This window comes from Podarcis filfolensis (assembly GCF_964270895.1).
Source record: "Podarcis filfolensis genome assembly, chromosome: 16".
NCBI classification, from domain to species: domain Eukaryota; kingdom Metazoa; phylum Chordata; class Lepidosauria; order Squamata; family Lacertidae; genus Podarcis; species Podarcis filfolensis.
The window spans coordinates 15,244,986-15,255,042 of record NC_139620.1 but is presented as its reverse complement, the minus strand read 5'-3'; the positions used below and the strand labels follow the sequence as shown (position 1 = coordinate 15,255,042).

Below are 10,057 nucleotides of genomic sequence, written 5' to 3'. Positions count from 1 at the left end.
TCGCTTTGCCGAGAAGTGCGGGGATGAAAGCCCCCATCCCCTGTCCCCGTGCAGGGTTAAAAGCCACCCTGCCCCCATTGTTACAGCCTCATTGTGGCTGATGATTGAGCCCAAGTCAACAGGAAAAGTCCCCAGCCTCTGCTTCCTTCCCTGGCATGGAAACCGGCTTGTTTGGATGGAGGAACCATTGCTGAGAGAGACGCGGGGTGTGCCTGCCTCCTCCTTGGCAAGTGGCCCTTTCTGGCTCTGGAGCAGCTCTCTGGGGCAGGGTGGGGTCTGGGGCCTTCCCAAAGCAGTGGTGGGAATCACAATGGCAGGCTTCCCATAATGGCCATGTGGTTGGCCGGTGGGGTTGCAAGTTCAAGAGCATCCCAGACCTTGAGATTTCAGGACTCAAACCTGAGATCCTGGGGCGGCCCCTGGTGATGTCACAGAGGGAGGCCTGCAGCGATGTCATGGGGCACGCCCTGGAGATGGAGGTTAATTGGGAGAGGGAAAAGGAGGGGAGAAGGGCAGGTTCCCCAGTGTGTCTGTGTTGCAATTTACAGCCAGCTCCTTGTTGGCCTGAAGAATGCACAGCTTCTTAATAATGTTTGTTGTTGTTGTCGCCATTACTATTAAAGGCACTCTCGCTCACCTGGAGATTCACAAAACAAATGAAATACCGTGAAGATCCCTGAAACGAGAAGTAATTGACTAGAAATATTATCTTATAGAAATAAACTAAATAATAAAAATCAAAAAGTTTAGGTTTTTTCCCCTTAAACTTTTTGGTTTTTATTATTTAGTTTATTTCTATAAGATAATATTTCTAGTCAATTACTTCTAGTTTCAGGGATCTTCACGGTATTTCATTTGTTTTGTGTAATTTCTCGGTTACGTGACTGTCTTTTTTCACCTGGAGATTCAAGCTCCTCCCCCCCCCCCCCGGTGCCACCAGGAAGGGGCCAGGCAAACCGAGAGACTTCAGCTCAGACCTGGGGGCCTTTCAACCCTGTTGTCCACTGTGATCCATGTATTGCAGAGGTGGACTAGATGAGCCTTGGGGGCTCCTCCCAACTACCATTCAAGGAGAGCGGGGTGCAGAACCTTCGGCCTGATCCCACTGGGAGGGCACTTCTGATCATGGTGCCCCCACCCCAGGGATTCCCAGGTGGGTGCATCTCTGGGTGTCTCGGCTACAGCTGAGCCGCAGGCTGTTCTAGAGGCCCACCCCAAGAGAGATGGCATCAGGCGACCAAGGAGATGACAAGGCCTGTGGCCTAACTCAGCAGCACATGTAGGCCAGAGTGACACATTCTTTCCTCGCCTTTGCTCCATTGATGGCTGTGCAATGGACATAAGAGTGTCGTGATGTCAGGCCAGGCGCCTGGAGTTTCCACAGCCCAAGTGTGGGCCCCTGCTGAGAGAGCGATGGCTTCCTTTTCCTGATTGGAGGCCCTGTTTACTACAGCTTCCTAGCAGGATCAGGCCAGAGCTTCCCTTGCCCTGCCCTAAATCGTCGCAGCCAGGCGTTCCTTGCGGACTGTTCCATGAGGAAAAGCACCCACTCCGTGCTGGATTACGCAGTGGGCAGGCTAATCTCCTGAAGCAGAGCGAAATACAGAATGCGAGGAAATCAGATCCTGTCTTGTGTTGCGCATGACATGCACATGCCTCCATTTCGATGTGTTTTGCGTCATTCCAAAAAATAAATAAATAAATAAAAATATTTTACTGTTTGGTATTGTTTTCATTTTGAATTTACACAGGGGATAAAGGCACCGCAATCTTTTTAGCGCTTGGGGCCTATGAAAGGCTGCGTCCTTTTTATGAGGAGAGTGATGGGACATACTCTCTGAGGAGCCTCCCCCCACCCCACCCCAAAGTGGTCAATGCTCCTCTGTGTCTCCCATCACCTGACCTTGGGCCGGAAAGAATCCCAGCCACCCTCTGCTTCCAGAAAGGAGGCTTTGGATGCTGGCCCATACATTTCAGAGGCTCACATGACTGCAGCCTCTGGGTGCTGGGGAGGAACACAGCCTCACAGGGGGGACATTGTGCCCAGCTGATTGAGAAAGGATCCTCTCTAAGGATGCAGGGGCAGGCGGAAAGAGAACTGCAGGCTTGTGCCAGGTCTCTCTCTCCTCTGCTCCCACACCTGCCTTGGTTTGACTCTGCCAGGCACCAGGCGCACCCTTGGGGCATGGCAAGCCAGCCTCCCCTGGAGATGCGGCTCAGCACATCACTGTGCAATAAAGAACTGTGGGGTGGGGAGTGGGATGGGACCCCTTCTGAGCCCCAGGAGACGCCTTCTGTCCCACAGGAAATGTGGGAAGCAGGGGAAGATGCACACACACACTCCGGCCAGGCCCTTACCTGACTGTATTGGCTGCCAAGGGCCTCCTTTACAGAGGAGGCCTCATGCTTCAGTAGGTCATGCAGTGGCGGTGATGCGATAAAGGTAAAAGGTAAAGGGACCCCTGACCATTAGGTCCAGTCGTGACCAACTCTGGGGTTGCGGCGCTCATCTCGCTCTATAGGCCAAGGGAGCCGGCGTACAGCTTCCGGGTCATGTGGCCAGCATGACTAAGCCGCTTCTGGCGAACCAGAGCAGCGCACGGAAACGCTGTTTACCTTCCCGCCAGAGCGGTACCTATTTATCTACTTGCACTTTGACATGCTTTCGAACTGCTAGGTTGGCAGGAGCAGGGACCGAGCAACAGGAGCTCACCCCATTGCGGGGATTCGAATCGCCGACCTTCTGATCAGCAAGTCCTAGGCTCTGTGGTTTAACCCACAGTGCCACCCGCGTCCCGCTACCTTCAAATATCTGGGCTGCCACACGGAAGATGGAGCAAGCTTGTTTTCTGCTCTCCCGAGGGAAGGACCCAAACCAACAGATTGAATTACAAGATGAGAGATTCCGACTAAACATTAGGAAGAACTTTGTGGTGGTAGAATGGATACCCTCAGAAGGTGATGGACTCTCCTTCATTGGAGGTTTAAGTAGAAGTTTGGATGGCCGCCTGCCAGGGATTTTTTAGCTGTGCTTCCTGCACTGCAGGGGGTTGAACTAGATGACCGTTGGGGTGCCAACTTTTCGATTCTGTGGAGGGATAATAGCCCTTCTCCTCTCCACGCCTTGTGGCTCACTTTATTCCCTTCCCCCTCAACACGTAGCTCTAGAGTTCTGGTGTGCTCTCTACAACCTTCCCTCCCTCCGAACGGAGGACTTTTGCAGTGGAAAATATGAGGCCCACATCGCCTGTCGGGGAAGGATGCCTCGCTCCCTTATTTGGGAGGAAAAATCTTGTCCTTTCATTTTGAGGCTTTTTCTCCCTTGGCTCAGATTTTGGGAGGAGATTTTTTAATTTTTTTTTAAAGAACTGCCTTTAAACCTGACACAGCAGATTGGAATGATCGTATTCCATTTGGTGGCTGGTGGAATGAGGGGGAATGAAAGGGAGAAGGGGCAGCTTAGCAAATGCTGGGTGGGGTGGGGCGAAAGGAAAACCAATCAAAATCCTGGATGGGGAACGGAAAAGAGGAGATACTCCCACCCCACCCCCCCAGGTGCCACAGAAGTTTTGCGACCCTAAACTGGGTGGGGTGAGATTTGCATTTTTTTCCAAGAGCTTGCAGATTATTCCCAAATTGAAGTGCAGGAAATAGCAGAAAATCCGTAACATTCTTTACTCACATATTTATATATTCCACAGGCTCGTTGAAGACGCTGAGGTTTTGTATTGTCGTGCCACTACAGAAGACCCTTTTGGGCTGAAACACCCCCCATTTTTACCCAATTTCCCATGAATTCATTATCCTTAGATTATCACAGTTGGTTGGCTTGTGAGTGACATTTAATATCTACGTACTCCTCACCGCTAGGCACATTCTGTTTTGTTTGCTGTTACTTTTTGTTGACCCAGATCATGTGGCTTTGCAACTTTTGACTTTAAAAACGGCTGCTTTTGCTTCTAAACTTTCCTTGATCAAAATCACGCTGAGCACCATTTGTCAGGATAGTGGAACACGGAGGAGGAGATCTTCAGAAATCCTCGTTTCAACTATCACATTGCAATGCATTTAGCCTCTTTATACACTAACTTCTGGAAAAAGGTTGTGAGGACTGTGCTGGTGTTCAAACTTCAAATGGAGAACTATAAAAGCAAACAGAAACTCCCACCTTGATCTTTAACTCGGCTGATATATCTCGACAGGTTCACATCCATTCTGCTTGAGTTTTGGACTCCCATGTGAGGCCCTGTCCCAAATGTTTCTGCCAATTTTCATTAGGTTCTATTTGCAACTCAGCTATTGCATGACAGTGTGCTTTATATCTCACCACCTGAAAGAGGAGGGGGGGGATCAGGGCCAGCCCAAGACTCCTCGCTGCTAGAGGCAAAACAGGAAATGTGAAACACAAGAGCTGTGATCTCTGCATGCACACCCAAAAGCCTTTCGACTTTCTCACCCAACAGACAGATCGTGTTGCAGCGAAAGAGAAAGTTGAGTGGATAAGCAGAACCAAAGGTCTCCCTTCACTTGGCTAACTAATATTGATCGGGGTGGGGTGGGGGAATCACATAGTACTGTGATATGTCATGTTTGGACCATGCCAAGAGCCTTGAGCCGGAATGTGGGTGAGCCCAATAAAAGCACATCCAAGGTTTAACCTCTCTGGGTCAGGGCTCTTAACACACAATTTCCAGTGCTGGGACATACAAAGGTGCATGAATCATAGAATCACAGAAATGCAGAGCTTGGAAGGGACTCAACCCCCTGCAATGCAGGAACTGTAGCTAAATGAGTGCATGCAGAGTTTCTTCCTTTTCATAAATGACCACGACCTAGGGCTCACGCATGCTTACCTTTGCTTCATACTTTCTAGGTATAGGTCTGGGCATTCCAGGTCTGTGCCTGAGCGCTTTTTGTTCGTTTCAATGAGAAAACCCACATTTGCTGCTGAATCGGAGCAGATGGGCTTTATATACGGATAGTAACCCCTTGAAATTGGCCCGGGGTCTTCCCCAGGAGAGGCAAGAGTCTAATTCTTAGGAATGAGAGGTTCCTCCCCAGCTGTGGACCATTCATTCCAGAACCTGCTGACATCACGGGCGATGCATGAGGCCAGTTCACAAAGAGGGATTCCGGCCAGCCAGAGCCACCGGGCTGTTAAACTGCCGAGGCCGAGGCGGGTTTGCCATGCAGAGGGAATGGAGCGGAGGCAGAAGGACGCTGACATGGACGAAGGGAGCTCAGGTGAGGCTATCGCTCGCAACCCAGAGATGTCCCACATCACCATCAAGGCATCTTGCCCTTTATTATTTCTTTACACATTCCAGACATACAGCTTGAGGCTGATCCTTTATCTCTTATTCTCCTTGCTCAATGGGCCCGCGCAGCTTGGTACTACTGAGTCCCAGAACCTCAGTTCTGATCAGGGACCCAGATAGCCCAGGGCCTATCCTTCCCAGGGCACCCCAAAGTCCTGATTTAAGTCAGTGATTTATTTTTATTTATTTTTTGCCTGCTCTATGGTTTTAGCTGCCTCTGCTTATCAGCTGCTGCATTTGACTGTTTTATAGCTGCTTATGGTGCAATTTGTTTACTTTATGCTTTGTTATCTGCCCTGGCATCTGTATAGATCAGGCATAGGCAACCTCGGCCCTCCAGATGTTTTGGGACTACAACTCCCATCATCCCTAGCTAACAGGACCAGTGGTCAGGGATGATAGGAGTTGTAGTCGCAAAACATCTGGAGGGCCGAGGTTGCCTATGCCTGGTATAGATGGAGGACAGGCTATAAATATCCCTAACAAATGAAGAAATGAATGCTCCCCATCTGTTCTAAGTGGGCGTTCCCCAACCTGATGCCCTCCAGGAGTTTTGCTGAACTACAACTCCCCAGCCAGCCTCACCCTGACCCACCCATCCCATGTAATTTTCTCCAAGGTCAAAGAGGCGTACATGATTCTCCCCCTCCTAATTTAACCCTCACAACAACCCTGCGTGGTAGGTCAGGCTGAGAGGCAGTTACTAGTCCCCAAGATCATCCAGTGAGATCCATGGCCAAGGGAATTCGAACCCTGGTCTCTCCCAGGTCCTAGGCCATATTGAATTCCCACAACAACCCTGCGAGATAGGTCAGGCTGAGAGGCAGCGACTGGACCAAGGCCACCTAGTGAGTTTTGTGGCCAAGTGGGGTGTAGGGTCGCAGTCTGACACTCTAACCACTACAGCACACTGTCTCCCAGTGACTCTCAAGGGTCTCGAGCACAGGCATGCATTGCCAGCACTAGCTACGTGAGCCTTTTGTTATCTGGAGACACCCACAGGGTTTGAACCCAGGACCTTTTGCATGCAAAGCAGATGCTACAGTGGTCCTTCCCTGCATGTTAAAACTTGTTACAGCAAAGCAATGCTTTGGTCCTATGAGAACAACTGGGAGGGACAATTTCTTGCTCAGGGAAGCATATGATACAGGAAAGCAGAAAAGAAGCTGGAGTTTATCAGATCTGTAGGCTGGGGCATGTAAGTTTCAGTTTGCTATTTATTTATGGCAGGTAAACCACGCACTGACACCCACACCCCTGTTTCATACAGACCCAAAATATAATACTATTCACCCGACGGCAAAACACAGAAAGAAAGCAATATTAAAATAGTAAGCATCTATTTTTTATTCAGGCTGCCAATGACTGGAAAGTAGGATTTAATTAGGCAATCTAATCTGGGTTTGGGTTTGCACTTTAGCTCACGAAGCAGAGGAACCAGTGATAAAAGCCACGGCTTTATGACCGACTGGAACAAGCCATTTGGTTTATTGATGCACAGTGCTTGGTTCAGAAAACAACACTGGCCACTTGTTATGAAAATAAGATTACTAATTAAGCTTATCTACTGGGTGGCTAAAGTGCAGTTTCAAATCCGGGTTTAGATAACCAAGCTAAGAGTTGAAACAAGGAGCTGGGAACTAGGAATCAACTTCGGCCTTCTGCTTTGGCAGATAGGGGACCTCGTTTCCCACGTCCCCACATAATATAGGTAAAAGGCCTTTTCAGTGTTGGCTCCCTCTGAGGAATACTCCCCCCAGTGAGGTTTGCTGACATCTTTTCAGAGGCAGGTAAAGACTTACCTTCCCCCCTGGGCCTTTGATGGACTGAGATGATTCTGTTTTATTTATCCTATGGACATTATAAGGGGTATTGTATGAAAAAGTGTTACTCTTTTATATATTTTTTTCTCTCCCCTCCCTATGGTATAATGTATTAATGTGTATGTTTTTTTTAATGCAAGTCACTGTTAGAGAACAGCTGGCTTAATAAGTTTACTTAATTAATTAATATGTGTGTAAAAGGAGGGGGAAACAATGGAGCTATTGAGTAGCCTGCAAAAAGGAAGTACGCTCTGCACATGCTCATGAGCCCTCGTTTTATTTTTGAGGAGGCCCCCGCCTCAATTCTTAATTGCTAAGGCTGAATTCAGAGGCGCCCGAGTGCTTCTGAGCATGTGCAGAGTTCCTCCCTCCCCCCGCGTTACCTTGCTTTGGTGGTGGCAAGGGTCTTACAATGGAGGAGCAAAAATTGCTGTTTCCATTAATTTGCGACCCCTGGACGAAGGTCCCAAGGTGGACGGTGTCGGTTCCGACTGAGATGGGCCCATCTCTCCCTTTCGTACCTCTACGCTCAAAAGTTAAAGAGGCGCGCCGCAACTTTTGCCTTCTGCGGCTCTCTGGGCTGCCGGGAAAGGAAAGAGGGCGGGGCAAGCACGTCGGCGAGCGGCCAATCAGGGCTGAGGAGGGGAGTGGCGCCGCCGCCGCGGCTTGATAAGGAGAGCCGCCGAGCGGCGCGTGGCGTCTGCGGTGCGTTGCGCTGCCGTCGGCTACTCTTCTTGCCGCATAAGGCGCTCTTGAACCCGGAGCCGGCCCCGCATATAACGCTCCCTCTTCATTATTTTTTTTTAATCTTATTTTTCTCTTCCTTTCCCCCACCCTTCGCCCGCAGTAGGCTTGGGCTCAGCCATGTTCAGCTGGGTAAGCCGCGACGCGCGGCGGCGCAAGGAACCCGAGCTGTTCCGCACCGTCTCGGAGGGTCTGAAGCAACTGTACGCCGGCAAGCTGCTGCCGCTGGAGGAGCACTACCGCTTCCACGACTTCCACTCGCCGGCGCTGGAGCCCGCCGACTGGGAGAGCAAGCCCATGGTGCTGCTGGTGGGCCAGTACAGCACGGGCAAGACCACCTTCATCCGCCACCTGCTGGAGCAGGACTTCCCCGGCATGCGCATCGGGCCCGAGCCCACCACGGACTCCTTCATCGCCGTCATGGGCGGCGAGAGCGAGGGCGTCATTCCGGGCAACGCGCTGGTCGTCGACCCCCGGCGCCCCTTCCGCAAGCTCAACGCCTTCGGCAACGCCTTTCTCAACAGGTACGGGGATGCACCAGGGGGGCGGGTCCTGAGCTCCCTCCAAGGGCAAGGGGCTTGAATCCCCAGTAACATCGCCGGGTACGGCTGAAGAAAGACCCGTTATCGGTAAACCTTGCAGAGCCGCCACGACGCTGATCCAAACGAGACAATAAGGCAGCTTCCTTTGTTTTAAACCGGCTCTTTATTCCGACCCATGAGGACTAGAATCTTTGTTTTTAGGAGCTCAGTAGTAGAATGCACCCTTTGAAAGTAGAAGGTCCACTGTCTAATCCTTGGCATCTCTAGTGTCAGCCTTTCAGACACGGGAGAGCCACCGCTGGTCAGTGTAGCCAAGGGTGGGCTAGGTGGCAGCTGCTTCCGCTTTCCAGGAAACTCAAGGTGGACTCACTTGGTGTTTTTGCTAGGCTCGAAGAGAGTGACTTCCCCTCTTGAAGTTGCCCTGTAACTTAGCTGGCATATGAACCTGAGTCTTTGCCAGTCATATGAATGCTGCTGATTATGGAGGAGCCTGCTATCTTGCACACCCCCCCCCCAAAAAAACGTGGACCGCCTAGATGAGAGCAAGATCCAAGAAGCAAGTTCAAATCTCCACTCAGACATGATACAACGCTCACTAGGAGCAGGGCCAGGGATGCTATGGGCACTGTGGGTTAAGCCACAGAGCATAGGACTTGCCGATCAGAAGGTCTGCGGTTCGAACCCCCGCAACTGCCAACCTAGCAGTTCGAAAGCACATCAAAGTGCAAGTAGATAAATAGGTACCACTCCGGCGGGAAGGTAAATGGTGTTTCCGTATGCTGCTCTGGTTCGCCAGAAGCGGCTTAGTCATGCTGGCCACATGACCCGGAAGCTGTACACCGGCTCCCTCGGCCAAGAAAGCGAGATGAGCGCCGCAACCCCAGAGTCTGTCACGACTGGACCTAATGGTCAGGGGTCCCTTTACCTTTACCTAGGGGCAGGGCCGGCCCTGAGGTTGGGCGGAGTGGAGTGACCGGCTCAGGTGGCTGATGTTCCGGGGTGGCCAGCATCCCTCCTCTTTTGGAGGACAGAGCTGTCTGGGTACGTCTCATTAACCTTCTGTCGCCTGGTGACATTACCCCATTGCCGCCACTGGAATCCAGTTGATCCCTGGAGATTGGGCTGGGAAACCTTGGGCAAGTCACCTATTTTTCATCCTAAACAGCCCTGCGGGGTGGTAATGTTTTACCTTGAACAAGTTTGGGAAGAGGTGGGGTTCTGTACCATATCAAATGCAAATGGGAAATTAAAATTTCCCTAAAGGAAGATGAGCAAGGAAACTTTTTTTGTGGTGGGGGGAGTGTTGCAGTGCAGCCTCCTGTAAATAGGTCCACACCATATGTTTAGAGCACACCACTCCCCCCAGGGACTCTTGGGAGCTGTAGTTTCCTCCTCACAGAGATAAAGTTCACAAACACACTTATAACAAACTACAGTTCCCAGGATTCTTTGGGGGAGAGTCACTTGTGTTAAGTATGTCCTCTGGCTGTGCTTTCAATCCATTGGGTGGATCTACTGTGAATAAACTTGCTCTGCCTTCTTTTCTCTCCCTGGCTTATGCCCAGGTAGTGGATGTGGATCCTGCTGCTCACTTTTTGGAGCTCTGCATCCTGCAGCTGGTAGATCCAAA

At 50.8% G+C, this 10,057-nt stretch overlaps 1 protein-coding gene and 1 long non-coding RNA gene across 3 annotated transcripts in view; one reads left to right on the top strand and one right to left on the bottom strand.

Moving 5' to 3' along the window:
* Positions 1-3,824: 3,824 nt before the first annotated feature.
* LOC310752200 lies at positions 3,825-4,982 on the bottom strand. The gene is made up of 2 exons (XR_014542863.1): positions 4,854-4,982; positions 3,825-4,330 (listed from the first exon to the last, which is right to left on the bottom strand). It is a non-coding gene; the product is annotated as an uncharacterized lncRNA (long non-coding RNA).
* The window catches only part of EHD1 (EH domain containing 1), a 33,551-nt gene continuing 28,429 nt past the window's right edge, over positions 4,936-10,057 (top strand). The window contains exons 1-2 of one of the 2 annotated variants that reach the window (XM_083592015.1): positions 4,936-5,244; positions 7,989-8,409. In XM_083592015.1, the coding sequence (XP_083448141.1) occupies positions 5,043-5,244; positions 7,989-8,409 (623 nt within the window). In that variant the 5' untranslated portion in view covers positions 4,936-5,042. The remainder of the gene's footprint in view (positions 5,245-7,988; positions 8,410-10,057) is intronic. The other variant, XM_083592014.1, reaches the window with a different exon arrangement.